General features: G+C 45.9%; 1 protein-coding gene across 3 annotated transcripts in view; it reads right to left on the reverse strand.

The window, feature by feature from the left end:
- Nucleotides 1-11,456: 11,456 nt before the first annotated feature.
- The window catches only part of LOC126538307 (uncharacterized), a 75,715-nt gene continuing 68,855 nt past the window's right edge, over nucleotides 11,457-18,316 (reverse strand). For all 3 annotated transcript variants that reach the window (XM_055074684.2, XM_055074683.2, XM_055074682.2), the window contains one exon: nucleotides 11,457-11,881. In XM_055074684.2, the coding sequence (XP_054930659.2) occupies nucleotides 11,520-11,881 (362 nt within the window). In that variant the 3' untranslated portion in view covers nucleotides 11,457-11,519. The remainder of the gene's footprint in view (nucleotides 11,882-18,316) is intronic.

An 18,316-nucleotide genomic window follows, 5' to 3' on the forward strand; every position in this document is an offset into this window, starting at 1 on the left:
TATATTGTAAACATAATCTCCTGTACTACCAACATCCCCGTAACAATATATGTAGATGAATTAGGAGGACCAATGGGATGGATGGATGGGATGGAATGGTTGGACGGACGGACGGACGGACGGACGGACGGACGGACGGAAGAATGAATGGATGGGTGGAAAAACTTTATTGTGGTCCATTAGGTCGCGCTAGTTTCCTAGCCCGAAGCGGACAGCTCCCACGTTATTCTTTTTATAGCCGTATCAAACAAATACGCAGTGAAGCCAGTCAAAGCACAGGGTAAGTTAACTCTTATCCTTGTTTGAAATATAGAAATAATTTGGCTTAGTGAAGTGAAAGTGAACGAAAAGACAACTGCGGCAGTGCTTCGATCAGCTTTTTCTGCTATTTCTGTATGTGCGCAAGATTTTGCCTCGCAGTGTTAGACAGTCTCACTCGCGGTCACAGCGGAGGATGGGGGACATCCTTTGAACCGCAGATCTCACGTAGTGCATGCAATCAGAAGCAGTCAACTCGTCAATGACATACTGGGCCTCACGGCGTCATCGCCGCCAAAGTCACGGCCCGTGGTGTGCAAACGAGCGAGAATAAATGAATTGAGGAGCCTAATTTTTGTTAGATAAAAATATAGTGTATTTGCAACCATATATATCAGTACAAAGTTTTACTACATGCGATAAAATTCCATTTTTGTTCTCCCTTACAAAATCAAAGCGTTACCATGGGCCAATGTGTCCTGGCTCATAAGTAGTTACTGTACGGAGAAAATACTGCAGCGGGTTGGCGGGGTGCGCTGGTTCTCACTGCGAGCAGAATTAAAGAGAGAGGGACACAAAGCAGGCACACGTAACTCGCAACGGATTTCTTTTTTTTTTCATTGAAAAACTCACCAATACACAGAGAAGTGATAGAGCACCAGCAGTTGCTGAAAAATTCGGGCAGGAGCAATCTCTCACTATGAATGTCGACGTTAATAGGATTAGCCCCAACATACGTAGCGGCACACCGTATTATAGTTCATTGTAACAGCAATGCCAAAGTTCAGACGCGCCACGTGTGAGGCAAGTATGTTCTCCTGTCTCGCTCTCCTGTCCAGGCATGCCGCGTCATCTAGCGACGTCGCCATGAAGTTCATGCGTGGCGCATGTGTGAGCATATATTCAGACGCGATTGGCTGAATACGTATTATGAGGGTTGGATTTCGCCTACCACCGGATAAGTTTTAAAGGAACTTGCTATGTTCAATATTTTATGTTCCAGAGATGGCAAAACTTCACCTTAAGCGCAAAGTTTTTGCTTATGGTTGTTCGTGCCAAATAGCTAATCGGGACGATCAGTTGAAAATTAACCCCTGCCTACTGGCTTCAACTTACACATAGGTGTGGGATACTTTGGGAAATTAAATCAATTTTTTGAAGTCAACAAATACCCATATTTCTAAAGAAGCAACAACATAATTCCATATAATTGCCATAGCAATTATATCGACACCCCACACGCATTTCTGCCGTCGGCGTCAGCACCGTCGCTGTCGCGGTAATATTCCGTATGAAGTCCAAGGACGACAAACTCGTCGCCGTGCTCCGTATGCTATAGAATAGAACACGATAGTCTCGAACCGGATGGGCTGAGCGCATACTCCGGAACCCAGCGACCGGCCGCCATCTTCCCTGAGCTGCCAAGACGCGTTCGCGTGCATGTAGTTTGAATATATCTGTGCCTGCAACGTCCAAGTACAGAGCAGCATCAGGGCGTCACTGTGTCATATATGGATGTGCAAATAGCCAGCGAAAACGATGCAGATTGCAGAGCACCGTTTGCGACGAGCACGATGTACGTCGAGAGCTGTGCCGCTGTGGCGTATTCAGCCGTGCATGTCCATTTGTCTCTGTATGTGTGTATCTATGCGTGTCTCTCTGTGTGTATGTGTCTGTCTACGGGCCTCGATTACACAAATGTCCGAGGTGGGCTTCGTACAGCGGCTCTCGCCATAGAACTCCGCACGTGATTCACAAGTAAATGCCGCAAAAGTGTTCGCACCGCTACAAAGTTCTGACGCTCATGACAATCTAAATCAAGCGTAACAGATCAAATTTAGTGCACTGGCGTTAGTCACCACGAAATTTCGTGATACCTTTCAGCAACTATTCGAAACATTTACGTGTGAAAGCTGTATTGTGTCGCTTATCATAACTACTGGCCAGAGGGCAAGATCGGCGTTATTTGTAAAAAAAGTACGCATACATTGCACAGTAGATCCGGCACAGCTGCACAAATGTTAATTCATTCCTCCGCCGTCCCCAGACAAAAAACGGACACGTCTGGACGTCCGCGCACATATGCTACGGCCTGCCGCCTGTTGTTAAGGTGCGGGCGCGAGATTTTGCCAGGCACTACAACGCAGAGTTAAAGTATATCGGGTACTGCAATGCTTTTACTAGTTCATTACGTAATGTCAGACATGCAAATCAAAGTCGAATAGCCGCAGAACCAATGTTTCCGCATGAAAAGGTAACACGGACTTAGCCGAACGATCCGCTCCACCTGCGGACGTTGCGCTTCCCACAGCCATTCTGATTTGCAGCACAATCTTGCCGAAAAGCTTAAGTTCACTAACCACATTCGCTAGCTAAAATTCAGCATCCCATCCTTCGTGAGAACTTCGAAGAAATGTCAAAGCGCAAGCACTGCTTCTACCTGCAGTCGCCCCGCTTGGCAGCTCGGAGCCGTTGGAGCAGCAGGTGGCGCCACCGCGCTTTGAAAATGGCGCCACTCAATTTTTTTCTATGTTCTGGTGTATAGACCGTTTTAGTGATTGCGATTGCAGCGCCATCTATCGTGCGGCGGCATGCAGGTATGTTGGATCGAGCTGGAGGGTGCATAGCGAATGTGCTGTTGACCACGAGTGGCAAATTTTCGCACCTTCCTGACAGGTGTCAACAAGTTGTTTGATTCGAAACCTTCTTAGGCTGCCGTCACTAAACTTTTACCTTCGATATAGCCGCAATATTGAACGGCGACGGGCCCAGAGGCGCTCCCGCAGGTCTCCTCACGATAGAAATAAAAAAATTATGGGGTTTTACGTGCCAAAACCACTTTCTGATTATGAGGCACGCCGTAGTGGAGGACTCCGGAAATTTCGACCACCTGGGGTTCTTTAACGTGCACCAAAATCTAAGTACACGGGTGTTTTCGCATTTCGCCCCCATCGAAATGCGGCCGCCGTGGCCGGGATTCGATCCCGCGACCTCGTGCTCAACAGCCCAACACCATAGCCACTGAGCAACCACAGCGGGTTCGATAGAAATAGGTGGCGAGTCAAGTGTGAACATTGTCGATACGTAACGTGTTATTATTGTATTATTATTATTGTATGCAATGTGTTATTATTGTATGTCTAGCCTTGAACTCCATTAAGGTAGCACTCGGTCGACAACAATCAGCGGTATCTCCATGTGTCATGTGGTGTGCCGCCCCAGCGTACATCCCAATCCAGGTAACTGCGAAACTGCGAGGAAGCACGGTTTGCTCGCTTTCTTGGCCCTAAAATTTTCGCGGTACGATTTTTTAAACATGGTTTATCTGGCACCCGGGCATCAAGTTTTACAAAATAAGGAACTGCTGAATAAGTCGATTGAAAAAGGCTCTTAATGTGGATAAAAGGTACTGATGATATTAGCTGCGAATATGCGATGATCAACCAGATGCATGCGACGCATTGAAAGACTAGGCGAACTCTTAGGTCTCGAATGGTTCCTGTGCGTGCAAGGGCACCTCGCCTACTCGATAGAGCTGAAAAATGGAACAATTTCTCAATGCAACAGCAACTTTATTTTATGCAGTAATACAGCGCGCGATGAGTGGCGTCGACAGCTTGCCGGCGAGATTCCGAAGCACGGGAGAGCCCATGTGATCTGGGACAGGCCGGCACGATGTACGCATGGCTTTGATTGCAGAATGGAAAAGAACGCACCTTTATTTCTTAGTCGGGGCGTACAGTTTTCCTAATACGTCCTCTGTCAACTTCCGCCAGAACGTTGGTTGCCAAGCATGATAATCTTAGTTTAGTGAGAATAAGTTTAATGTCTGTGCACGAACAAATAGTTAGCTTCATCCATTCGCAGTAGTTGACCGACTTGAATACGCACCCTTTCTTTCGTATTTCAGTTTGATCATGGGTGCCCAGTTCCGAGTTCGACGCCTAGCGCTCACTGGGAACAAAACCTTCGGAACGTACAGGCGGTGGCATCAAGTCCTTTCTGCTTATGCTGGCAATACAAAGAGGACGCTTCTCTCTCGCTGCGGCGGTGTCCATGAAGTCGTCTCGGTTGAAAATGCACTTCACGCTCGCTTCTTAAAGTTATTTTTGATGCCAAATACAGCAGAGTGTTACTCCGGACGGCCAGAGTGGGTGCGCATGGTCGCCTGTGCAGCTATTATCTTCAAAGCCATCTGCGACGAGGACACACTCCGACGCGCGCTCTGTTCCACGGCTTAGCTCGCGCTGATGCGAAACGCAGCACGAACGTCAATTTGCTCGCTGCTGCTGCAGTGCTTCCTCGCTCCAGTGATTAGACAGCGAGTTTCCGCGGTCATCGAGAGAGATGCGTTCATGTTCGCTTGTGCGTTCGTGGCCCCATGATTGTTAATTTAGTTAGCATGCCTATGTTTACAAATCCAGATGGCCGATAAACCTACTATCCTTACTTCGTATACCTGTCCAATAATTTGCTGTCGCCTTTCGGGCGAAACTGCGACGTTTTTATTATCATATCGAGTAGTAGTACAAATTTTCATTTCTTGTTTTGTAATGAAGTAACAGAGGATGGAGCACTCAGTCTAGCGCCCATTTTCATCTGTTATCGGGCTGGTCCGGTCAATCAGGCATCGCTTGGTCGTCCGAGGCTTTGATGGAAAGAGCGGCTTCCCGCTGGGATGGGGTGGCGTTGGGTATTCTAGGAAGGCCGGGTGGTTTGGAGCTTTCCCACGTAGAATGGTAGAGGTTTGGGTGTCCTCTACAGAAAGGACATTTGTCGGGATACTGGGGAGGGTAAAAATTGCGGCGGAGAGCAAGGCTGGGGAACGCATTAGTCTGGAGATTGCGCCAAGCGGCTGCACCTGCACAGTTTACTTCCTCACGTGGTGGAGGGAACGTTCTAAGCGATAGTGTGTAGTGTTGCAGTTTATGCGTGTATGTAAGTGCTGTCTTTTCCACCTTCTCAGCGTTCCACCGGCGCAAGGAGGCTGACGCATCGGGCTGTCGCACGAACGCGCTCATTACCAGGCAGACACGCATGCCAAGCTGTCCAAGCCAGGTGAACTCGTGGGATATGTTGGTCCTTGTGCAGCACTTTATGACCCATCGGGGATCACAGCTTGTTGACTGCAGATTCTTTTAAGTAACTGGGCGTTACAATTGTGGATATAATTTAAAATGGCATACAGATATACATAATAAAACCACTGGCGAGGCGTTTTATATGTTCAAAATATATAACGGCTGATTCAGTTAACTTGAAGTTAAAGTTGTGGGGTTTAGAATCGGTACACGAACACGGACTTGTTTTCTTTATGAGGCTTTTTTTTAGGAAATAAGATTTTATTATTAGTAAGACTACTGCTTATACACTTGCGTTTATATGTAATTAAGTGTTCTTTTGCTAATTTTACGAGGTAATGCAAACCCTTCCATTCTTGTTGTATCCTGTGTGGAACATCTCTCGATCGCGTTGAGCATTTTAAATTCTTTGGTGTCTGTCTACTGATTTATCAAGGCATAAACATATAGGCCACGCAACTGCTAACGCCAATGGCGTGTTAAATTTCCGTAAACGTAATTTCAAATCTGTCCCCAAAAGCCTTAAATAACCTCTGTATGTAACCAATGTGTATCCAATCTTTCAATATGATTGTACAGTACGGGATTCTCACCGCCAAGCGCTCATCTATATACTTGGGCGCATATAAGATCGTGTTGCACGCTTTGTCAGCGGTATTTATCACTTTCATTTCACTATAACTCACAGTAAAAATAAATTATGTGTTGAACCTCTCCAGCAGCGAAGAAAAGTATTGCGTAGAATTTTTTTTTCATTCCATTTTGTATTATGAAACTGGTATTATTAAAATTTTACTCTTTGAGAGCCCATTCTACATATCGCGCAGGAGTGCTCATGCTAAAATGGTTCTTGAAGTAGAATGTCGACGAATGTATTTATTTGGTCATTCTTTCTTTTTTACGATTAACGAGTGGAATCGCTTTGATGTCAGTGTTATTGATGTTCTCGCAAATGTGTTTTCCTGCTTCCTTGCAAGATGTATGCCTTAGTTGAATGTTCAATTGACAGCTGTGCCTATCGGCTTTCTTATTTTGATTGTGGCTACTGTTCCGACCTCCCTACAACAATGCCAAAATGGGCGATGTAGGCTTCTAAATAAATTCATAAAGGTAAATAAAAAAATGAAGTCTGGTACTCCCATGCTGCCGAATTCCCAATATGTGGGTGTACTTCCAAGCATCCAAACAGCAATCGTAGTCGCTGAACACCAAGACAGGAGCGCGTTTGTGCCTGTTTTACCGGCACGTACCCGGCGGCAGCACTGACTGGATTCAGCTGTACGAGCGAGGAGATGAGCAGCCCCAGCCAATCAGCAACGGCCGAAATGGACAGTCGTCTATGTGGACTCCTACAGAATACTCTCCCTGGTCTGCCTCCAACAGCAGCGGCGGATACTCGTGAATTTCACAAACGCTGTGTCGGGGAAAAGTTGCGGCAAAACCCATGGCACAATGACTGTCGACAATATTGCGTTTAGCTTTGAATCAATACAGAGACACAAGGCGTTTCCGCCGTCGGAACGAGCTATGTTTGAGGCGTGTACTGAAGCGGCACTCCCCTTTCGCACTTCCCTAAGAATACTCGACGCCATCTGTCGCCGCCGCCACGAAACCTGCGCTTGGCCCTCGAAATGCATGGCGCGACGGCGCGTGCGAACGCTGAGAAACGCATCATGCGGCAACCGAGCTGCTCTTTCGCGCTTGTTTTTTTTTCTGGATACGCGGCTCCATCTGGTGGCGCTGCCGAGACGTCCGCACATAGCCTCCGAGACCAGAAGCGCGGCGCATTAGTCCCTGTGAAGGTCGAGAATTGTTGCCTTGGTGAGAGATTGATGGATGAACGGCACAATCCTATTGCACTCATGGCGCAGCTCGCTAAAGCGTTGGCGGGTAGACGTTCATCGAAAAGCGGCGCATACACAGTGCGCAGTCTGCTAATGCGTTGGTTTGTAATGTATTTTAGCAAATATTTGCCGAAAAATACATTTGTACAGCGTGAAGAAGCCTCGCCGCCGCTTTCGTTGTTCAACTCGTCCGCGATAAGAACCCTCTTCTTGCAATGCGTGCCGAACGACATCGCGCGATGCCTTGTTTCCTTGCTCATTATTTCATGGCGCTACAGGGGATTGGCCAAGCAGTCAACGGACAATGCTGTTTGCAAGCAGAGTCGTCTCCTTCGTCATCGAGATCCCGCTGCCAATTGAAGCAGTGGCCATCTGGCAGCAATACAATGGTTGAATTCGAACCCTGTTACCTCAGCACAGCAGTCTGATGCGCGCTACCCGTTCGACCATCGAACCCAGTGACCCAGCTAGGCGGGAAAACGGTTTAGTACAAACATATAAACTTTTATAGATACATAGTCCTCCAAAAGTGCGTGACGTACTCCAAGAATGCTAACGCTATAAAAAAATGAGCGGTAGTGTGTTGTGTTGGCCCCTCACCTACCCGAGATCCGCGAAGCACGAAAGCGCTTCCAGCTCGGGGCCAGCCGTGACCTTCCCCTCTTTCGAGAGACTCGGCCATCTTACAATTAAGCCCACAACCGCACCGGCAGCGTACGTGCTCGTTCAGCGCACGTGACCACCCCAACCGGGGTCAGCCACACCGACACGCCGAGGCCGAGCACATCTCGCCACCTCCCAGAAGCCAAGCCGCGCGACATTCGCCACACGAGAAGTCTTGTGGTGATTGCATGAGGCGCCATTGGAAACTAAGTATTAATGCATAAACATCATTATGGCTCATGGGGTGGAAAACCCGACGTTGTCGGCGTTGGCGTGGACCACACGCTAATCCAAAAACGCTACGAACACTCGCCTTTTTGTAGGAGCAGAATCCATGACATTTGGTGTTAATTAAGGCGAAGTTAGTTAAGGTAAATCTAATTAAAGCAGATTTAAATAAGGCATTCGAAACCGCGGCCTTTGGTCGGAGTCGAACCCACGACCTTTTCTGTTAATTACGACTAACTTAATAAACGGAGTTCACTGAGATAGAGTTATGGTACTCGCACCCGCGACCTCTCGTGTTATTTAGGGAAAGTTAATTAAGACAAATTTAACTAAAATGTGGTCATTTGAGGTGCTCGAATCCACGAGCTTTGGTGGCAGTCGAATCCTCGTCATGGCATGGGACTCGAGCCCACGACTTGGGTGTTAAGAAGAAGTTGATTAAGGAACAGTTATTTAAGGTAGAGTTATATAGGAACCCGAACCCAAGAGCTTTGCTGGAAGTCGAACCCTCGCCGTTGCGTTGTGCCTACGTAGTAATGAACGCCATTCGACATGTGACGTCACTGCGCTTCTGCTGACGTGGCAGCAACACCTTCGCATTGATCCACGTAAGGATAACTGAGGTACCCTTGACTGTTTTGTTATGTCGGAGAGCATGAAGAAGATAGCCTACTCGCAAGACGCGTTATAGATGTCTGTGACCAGCCAAAATGGGTAAAGCGTCTACAACTGTTGAAGGGAGCTACAAGACATCCCGCAAAACTTCTTAAAGCTATTTTAAGGAGGCTATGAGAAGTACTGCAAAATCTGATGCAATCCGCAGGAAGAAAAGGAAACCTAACGGCGAAGCTATGGTCCCCGAAGAGCAGTCCACAGAAAAGGACCGTAAGATCGCGGTGATTCCATACTATAAGGGATATCAACCGTTTTAAAGAAACCTTACATGACAGTTTGTTTTGAGTACTCTTGTTTTCACTGTGTTTGCAACTATGGTTTGAGTGCTCTTCTCACATTGAATTGTGCCCTCTGCTTACTAACGTCCATTATACAACTTGGTTTATGTAATCTATGTACGCTAAAATATGTAGTTCGAATAATTAGAAATAATCTTTATTTACTTTGTTTCGTTTCCGCTAATATTGTATATTTGTACTGGTATATTTTGGATGTTTGCTCACGCTGTTGTGCATAAAATACGTTAAACTTATTCCCCACTCCCATCTGTAATGCCATTGTCCCTGAGGGTATAATAAATAAATAAATAAATAAATAAATAAATAAATAAATAAATAAATATATGGTGGCAAGCATCTGTCTCCGTCACTAGAAGACGACTGTATGGGCATGTTGCGACTGATGTAAAGTGTGGCCTGTTTCATACAGAAGTGGCAGCCTGTGCAACAGCCACCCTCAGCATGACACCTCTAAGCACAACTTCCTGCGCCCTAGTTAGGAGACTTGGGGTGGGGTGGGAGAGAGCAGACACACGGGGCGGGGGGGGGGGGGGAAGAGAGTATTAGCGTGTGGGTACCACCAGAGTCCCATCCGGTGGGACACACACGGTGAATTGACGAAGTATCATGAATGGGAGGACTCTGTGCCTGCTGGTCAGCAGCACTATTGTAGTGGTTCGAAGCATGTTCTTGAATCCAGTGTACCGTGACGCAGGTACGTGTATTGCGATTCATTGCGTGTATCGTGTCAGTGCTCGAGCACAATGAAAATAACAAGACAGTGAGACTACAAGACAACGCTCGTGGTCTTGTGGTTCCACCGTGTTAAGTCTATTCGACGTCTTGAAGAAGATCTAGACGTAAATCTTACCAATTGGTCATTAGCATGGCGTGCAGTGAGAAGGTTTTATCCAGGCGACGATTCACTGCCGTCATTTAGCCTGAAGAACAGCTATAGTGCATCGATTTCTTTTCCATGCTTTGTTTTAGTCTATCCATCAGAGCACGCGACAAGTATCGCAACGTGTGCACCGTCAGCCAAAGTTATGATCGCTCCAGCATCTTTAGTGTCGCTGCGAAGTTGGCAGGAAAGGAAATATTTAAAATTAAAGGTCATACATCACCGGGCAGATTGAATGCTACTTTGGCGCTTACGTGCTATAGCCGCATTCAAGATGCGAGCTTTGGAAAAGCCTCATTCACAAATATTGGTATTAGTCAGAGAGGTGTCTAAATATGTATTCTTTCCGCTTTGGTTGGTTTGACACTCTTCACGCTATTGTTATGTCGTCAGATTGTACAGCATAGCACAGTTAGAGTTCTATCGTGCTTTTTATTTTTGTTTAGAAATACATTTCTCGACAAATTGCGTGTAAACAACAGAGCAAGAACCTATATCTGCCCCAAGCGGTCAGTATACGTAAACCTCCACATTTATATCAAATGAGCGTCAGCCTGTCCAATGGAGTTGCCAGGGAACCCATTCTTCCGTTTTGATCTATCTAGGCGGCAGCTCCAGAGACAAAGTTTCCTGATGTTGAAAAATCCAAACTTGTACCTCGTAGTAACATTTAGGACTGAAGCCGTGCTGTTACCTGAAATAATATTGACAATTATGACATGTTTATCACAAAGACACAGACAAAGAGAACGCCATGTAACAGCCGTTCGGCGTATTACCGACTGTCTGCCGGAAGAAACCTTCCTTCGCTGGTCCTCATTTTAAAGGATGACCAACTCTAATTCAATGAATCGGTTTTATTTAGCAAAATTTTAAAATTTCAATTCGAAAGTGCTCTATGGCATCCAGAACCTTGCTGGACACTGACATCTGCTACAATCCTGAAAACAAAATTTGTATTCTTGGGTTTTACTAGATAAGACCACGATACAATTCGATGACACGTCGTAGTGGGAGACTGAATAATTTCAATCATCTGAGGGTCTTTATTGTGCCTTAAAGCTAACTACGCCAATGTTATTGTATTCCTCTGTTAAGTCCTTCCAGAACCTAAACTTTCGCAAGGTCTCGCATTTTTCTGCCAACTTCATTTACTCCGAACCTCAGGAAATTATCCATCCGAACCGTCCTGTTGTGAAATCCGTAGTTTTTTTTTCCTTTTTATAACATTCTTTGTGACCATGAATTTCATTAAATGCTTCATCCTAACCGACAAAGTAGGTTTGAAGGTCATTAGCAAAAGAAATATAGAAATGAGAAACATGTAGCCTGGCAATGAAATAAGAGTTTGGACGGCTTGTTTTGGAGTGAACAAGGATTCTCATAAAAGGAACTATCAGAGTCCCTGGATCAATGAAAAAATTTCCCTTACATAAAAGTCACGGACGCATTCGTATGCTACCATGCCATGATTTTTTCATGTTCTTGCAAAAGGAAAGAACGCATTTTTTCTAAACCCCCCACTACCTTTTCTTTAACAAAATTTTTATTGACCAATTTCATGTTCCATTTGCCTAAAAGGCAACAGTCGTCAACTCATAAAAAGGTGAGCGCTGACTTCAGCCTGGTTAACATTTGCTAAAAAGCTTTGACGGCTAAGGAGAGCCGCTCTATTGGTCTCAGTTCCTCTGCAGGTCAGTGCTCTTTCTGCAGCAAATCGGTGCTGTTCGCCCGCTTTCGCTTGCTGCAACGCTCCGTGACAGCAGCTGCGTTCTCGCTTTTCGGATCCTCCTCTTCGTCGTCCAGAATGTCCCCAACGTTGAGGTAGGAGCGTAGGTAATCCAACATGTGGGCGCCAAGTTTGTCGATCTGGCTGACCTTCTTGCCGTTTGCTCCAGTAGGCGGCGCATTGCAGATGAGCTGTTCTTTGACAATGCCAGAGAGCTGCCAGAACTGCATGGAAAAATACATGTACGGCAAATCAGTTATGCGGAAACCTGCAATATCAATGAAGGTTCAAGAGCGAAGGAAGGAAAGGAAAAATTAGCATCCATCCCACTGTAGCACGAAGCTACAAAATACACCCAGTTCCGGATTCTCTATCTTACACACACACACACACACACACACACACACACACACAAGTGGAAAGTAAACGAGTCACAGCCTGCCGCATGATGTACTTCTGGTCTAGTCAAATGAATTATTAAAAGAAATTGGAATAATCGAATAAGTTATGCGCTGCAATGAGTGGGTGGTGACTAATGGAAGCCAAGCTAGGTTTTCCAAGGCGTGCAGCCTAGGGATTAATGAGCGAAAAGGGATGAATAGTCTTGGTTTGTCGATGGCCTGCCTTTGGCCATTGTGCACATTGGTTATCGCGTCATGCGCGCCGACACTTGCAGGGATGTGTGCAAATGCTATTCTTTCTGTACCTGGTAGCACGGTAGATGGGACTTCATCTTCGTCAGAGTCATCTTATTAATAATTTTGTATGAATTGCATGCGTGTTGGTTTTACAGCCCACGTTCACAGAACGCCATCATGTCTTATGCTTTAGTACATTATAAACTAGCAAAGACAGAAATCTCCGCCCTCTGCCTAAAATAAGCACTCTTAGTCCTATCCCTACAGAATGCAGCGCAGTTTTGACAAAGAATTGGCGATGATTTTTAGACCCGGGTCCCGTGCTAAGTCTTGAAAGCGGTCCATTAAACCCTCCCGAAGAAGTTGAAGGGACCAAAACGAAAATAAAAATACGCAGATTCCACGCACTATGGGAATCCATGTAATCGAAGCTTGCTGTGCTGTTCGTGTTCATTGACTGCATTTGGCTTTGATTCCGACGGCATGCAGCAGTGATTAGGTGTTAAAAGAAACTTTGCACGCACCCCTTGCGTTTGTCTAAGTTGTGCACAGAGCGCACGCCGAGAAGTGTTTGCTCGAGGCGTTGCTGTGCGCCGTTGTCCGTAGCCTGCGAGAAGGTTAGCACTGCCCCTCCCTTACACGGCGCATCGCATGGTGGATGAGATACAGAAATCCTTTTACAGAAGCCTTAGGAGCAATAGCTGCTGCAACGTCCCTTGACCGACGGACTAGCACCCGCTAGCCACTCGTGCTCCGTTACGCATCAGGCACCCCCCCCCCCCCTCCCCCACCCAAGTGTTGCAGGGTAAGGGCACCGCGGATCTATTTGCTGGATCACCACTTGCGTGTCGTCATTTTCAGGCCGCGGTGCTTTAAAGCAGCTTTACGTCTGCGCACAAAGACCCTGCGTCAATTGCCCTCGTGCACCAACTTTCATGGTGCTTATTTTTCAGAAATAGGAGAAACGTGCCGTACCATAGCTTGAATGATTATTATTATTATTATTCTTATTATTATTATTATTATTATTATTATTATTATTTGAAGCGTGCCGAAAGAGAACATGCGGGATAACAGCCGATGGAAACGGGAGACAAAGGAGAATAACAAACAAGGAAGAAATGGCGACATGACGCTAATTTGACCTATTTGATATGTGTGGGCTTATTGGAAATTTCGCCGCAGCGGACAAGTGAACGAAGATGTGGGCGTTTTTTTTCCCTGGAGAGTTACAACGAGCCATTTGTATTCAAAGGCTACTATCTCCACGATTATTCTCCGGTCGACCTACCCGTGGACACAATGGGTAAGCTCCTGGATCTTGTTCTGGATCCAGCTTCTGTGTCGCCCGAACAGCTTGTTTAACGAGGTTCCGCGAAGGTGAATATCCCCTTGGCCCTGTTTAATCAGCTGGTACTCGGACGACCATTCGGTCGTGCAGTGTCGTATGACCGCAAAGGATTCTACAAGCTATAGTGATGCAACAAGAACAATCTTCGCAACAGAGCGCAGCGGGGCAAGTTCGCCTGTCTTCTTTAGGCCACAAGAGAAACCATCCACTTGAAATTTTAACGCCAGAAACTTTTGACGGGTCTTCAAATAACATAGAAAGATGGATGAATTTGTATGAGACCGCAGCGAAATACAATGAGTAGATTTCTGACCAAGATCGGGTCTCAAACATGGGACAATATCTGAGTGTTGTAGCCAGAATGCGGCTTAGTTGCCCTGCATAGAGCATGTTTACAAACCTTGGTGAATGAGGAAGGAGTTTTTTTTTTGTCAGCATTCCGAAGAAATATCGTGCAGCGATAGGACCAGGCACTGTTTGAACGTTTTAGGTCCGGTTTCCCGCTTGGCTACTTTCTTGAGAAGCAGTGACTGCTTCGACTAGCTGAACCAGATTTGCTATCAAGATCAGCCTTATCGCTTGTATTTCACGGTCTCCCAAAAGATTTGCAACTGCATACATAAATAAAAGGGCCGAAAGCACGCGAAGCACTACTAGAGCTACTACAAGTATTCCCTCATCTCTGGTATGAGAGGAGCTGTAAGACGCGGCCAGCTCCTCACGGACAGTCAGATTCTCAGTCCAGCAAATGTAAGGGAGCCACTAATTAAATACAGTGCAAATATTAGACTTCGTGTGATCGACTCAGGACCTGGTGATGCCTTGGAGTCATCAACACTGTTCGAACAGAACCAATTGACAAAAAAGCCTCAGTGTGTTCAACCAAAACGAAACGAGATGAGTCCTTTACTGATTTCTTCAAGTTTACTTCACATACAGCTCGAAGTGAACGCACACAAGCCGCGATCTCTTCAATAGCAATACTCGAAGAAGCGGAGCAAGTGCAGAAGACAGATATACACACAAATAACAAGTGCGAAAATTCTCGAAGCACTACTGGAGCTGCTACAAGTATTCCCTCATCTCTGGTCTGAGAGGAGCTTAAGACGCGGCCAAATCCTCGCGGATAGTCGGATTCTCAATCCTGAAATTCTAATGTAAGGTATCCAATAAATAAATATTGTGCAAATATCACATCTCATGTGACCGACTCAGGACTTGGTGTCGCCTTGCAGTCATTGACACTGTTCAAACAAACACTTAACAACAAAGCCTCAGTGTGTTCCATGGAAATGAAACGAGACCGCGTTACTGATTTCTTCAAGTTTACTTCACATATAGCTCGATGTGAATGCACATAACATGCGATCTCTTCAGTATCAATACTCAAAGATGCGGAGCAAATGCATAAGAAATGCACGCACAAATCAGTCCTTGTACGAGGTTATGGCGGTTGTGAAGAGGAGCACGGCCAATGGACAAGCTTAAGGCTAAAATGTCAGTCGACGCACGCGGAAGTACTTGTCTTGGTGATGGAAGGTGTCTTATAGGACTTTCTGCTCTCTCGTCTTTACGGAGTTGGCTTTACGCATGCTGTTCCTTCTGCCTACAGTTCTGCCTCCCTCTCGGCCATTGCGCGTGTCTAAAAATGTAAGTGCTGCAGCTTTTGCAATGCTTTTGTGAGGGGCTTTTCTGTACTTACATCATTATGTCGACGGCGAGAGAATTCTAGAGAGCATTCTGGCAACGGCGAGGGACTTGCGGAGGGCATAGTTGCGACACCCCCGAAGTTCATTGGAAAGGTTTCCCACGCTCTTGCAATGTACATTATGCACGTTATCAAGCATCTCCCTACGCGGCGTGCAAAACAGCAGCAGCAGAATCGGACAAGTAAAAAGAAACGACAAAGAAAGATTTGTTTTAAAAAAACTGTCTCGGCCCAGAAGCAGATGAAGCACTGAATAGTGCCTTATGTCCACAATATGTCCCACAATGTGAAGAAGGTAGCCAGTTTGTATGGCGCTGCAGTGATTTTTTTGGCGCCACGTAAACTGGTGCGCTGTTAACGCGGGAGTGTTAAGGGCCACGTGTCGCAGAAAATCTGGCGTCGCGTGTCTGGCATCCCTTCGACAAAACGAATTTCGAACCACGCGTAGCCAACAACGCAGGCCTTCCATGTGGCGCAAGGAAATTACTGAAGTAATTGTACTTCGCAAAATAAAATACGTACAAAAATCGTAAAGTACGACTTGCACACAACCTACAGACATGATAGCATCGGATTCTAATTTGAGTATACAAAAAAAAAAATAATTCAGCTACGTGAAAACTAAAAAAGAACAAGTCCACTCTCCAGCGTTTGTACCACCCATAGAAGGGCCATGGCCTCCCAGATTTGCGCGCGAAGATATCAAAGGCCATAAAGCAGCGCTGCCGGTTCCTTGCAACACCTGCAGATAGCGCTTGCCTCCGCCGCATCGCGGCCAAACCAAGAGGCGCGTTTCTACCAGAAAGATCGCCTTCATGCATAGTGTTCGACGCCAGCGTTTCCCGGTAAACATTACGGTTACATAAGCAGAAGTTGCCGGGAGACGGGAGAAAGTCGAGGATTTTCAATAGCTGCGGCGTTTCACTACTACAGGCAAAGCTCAAGCGTCCTCCAATTGATTTCATGTTAAAACACAAAGCGTTAACGCCAGAAGAATCACGTGAGGCCGCATGGGAGGTGTACAACCGGCGCGGTTTGCTTTATTGAATTGTTACCTGCTCACCTCGTGCGCGTCTGAGGTGACGCTGCGAATGACGCTGCGGTGACATCATTGTGGGGAGTTGCATTTGTTGTCTGCTACACTTCCGCTGTAACAGCGGGATTTCAATTCGTTTCCTGACGCTGTGGACGCGCGCTCGCGTAGCACGGCGTTCTCCGATTTCTACTTGTATTTTTTCTAGGTTGGTTTTAAAAATACCAGCATTATTACCACCAACAAACTTATCTTCCCTATAAGAAAGCACTGTGGTTGCCCAGCAGCTATGACGTTTCGTTGCAGAGCTTTCGGTTGTGGGGTAGATGTAAATAGAGAGCAAAGTGCAGATATGCTCGTGTACTTAGATTTGACCGCAAAGAACACAACCCCAGATAGTCAAAGCTAAAGCGGAGCCCTCTGTTACGGCGCGCCTCCTAATCATTGTTTCTGGCATGTGAAATCCCATAATAGCTTTCTTTTTGCATATAATTACAGACGTCTAGGTAAGGGCATGAAGTTACGACTCAATCACCAAGCGTCACACATAACAAGCAAACGGGAGTCTACGGAGCTTTGAAACGATCACGATCGCAGGGCTCACTGGCTAAATTTTGTATCGACCAAGGAGGAAGTTGACGCAAATTTTACATTCCGGTCATAATTATATTCAGTTGGTCTTGCACGTATGAAACTCTTGCTCATGTAAATAACCTCATTTCACTGACAGTGGGTTTATCACGAATATTAGTTGCATCCCCCTCTATCATATTTCGCAGTCGCCAAGCATGCATTACACTATATGTTTTGCAAATAAATTTCTTTACGATATTCTAATGAAAAAAAAATTGACATTTGAAATGCGAAAAGAATGACAACATTTCTGTTGAACGGATTTTTAGGCTACCGGAGACCATCCGGAAAATATCACTTGATATATTCATCATCATCATCATCATCAGCAGCCTGGTTACGCCCACTGCAGGGTGAAGGCCTCTCCTATACTTCTCCAACTACCCCGGTCATGTACTAATTGTGGCCATGTTGTCCCTGCAAACTTCTTAATCTCATCCGCCCACCTAACTTTCTGCCGCCCTCTGCTACGCTTCCCTTCCCTTGGAAATCATGTCGTAGCTCTTAATGACCATCGGTTATATTCCCTCCTCATTACGTGTCCTGCCCATGCCCATTCCTTTTTCTTGATTTCAACTAAGATATCATTAACTCGCATTTGTTCGCTCACCCAATCTGCTCTTTTCCCTTAACGTTACACCTATCATTCTTCTTTCCATAGCTCGTTGCGTCGTCCTCAATTAATATAAGTGCAAGAATAAAGATATGTTAATAAAAAGCAGGAATACCTATCACCGATTTATTGCGCCGATGTGTGTTTGGTCAAATTTTTAGTCCAGAAACCAACCCACTAAGTTCAATGAACGGACAGGATACTTTTCTCGCCCATCACAATTTCCGGATGAATGCGAAAACACCCGTGTACTTAGATTTAGGTGCACGTTAAAGAACCCCAGGTGGTCGAAATTTCCGGAGCCCTCCACTACGGCGTGCCTTATAATCAGAAAGTGGGTTTGGCCCGTAAAACCCCATAATTAAGTTAATTAATTTCCGGATGAGAAGCGTAAAATCTTCCCCTTTTAACTAAGAGTTGCACGATATTTCAGGCAAATTAGATCTAATACTCAGCCACACAACATGTTTTCATAATTGCTTCGTGCTTTCTGGGCAGGTTTAGCTTGCATTGTGTTGGGCCATTTAAAGTTGCAGATACATCACTTATTCACCTTATGTCGTTTTGTACTCATGCCACATTGTAGCAATATGCCGCATTCTGCAGCAAAGGCAGTTAAGTAGCACATCCATTAATGCAGCGCTAAAACGACCTAATTTTTGGGAACAGGATCAGGTGTTTTT

This window comes from Dermacentor andersoni, chromosome 4 (assembly GCF_023375885.2).
Source record: "Dermacentor andersoni chromosome 4, qqDerAnde1_hic_scaffold, whole genome shotgun sequence".
NCBI lineage: Eukaryota > Metazoa > Arthropoda > Arachnida > Ixodida > Ixodidae > Dermacentor > Dermacentor andersoni.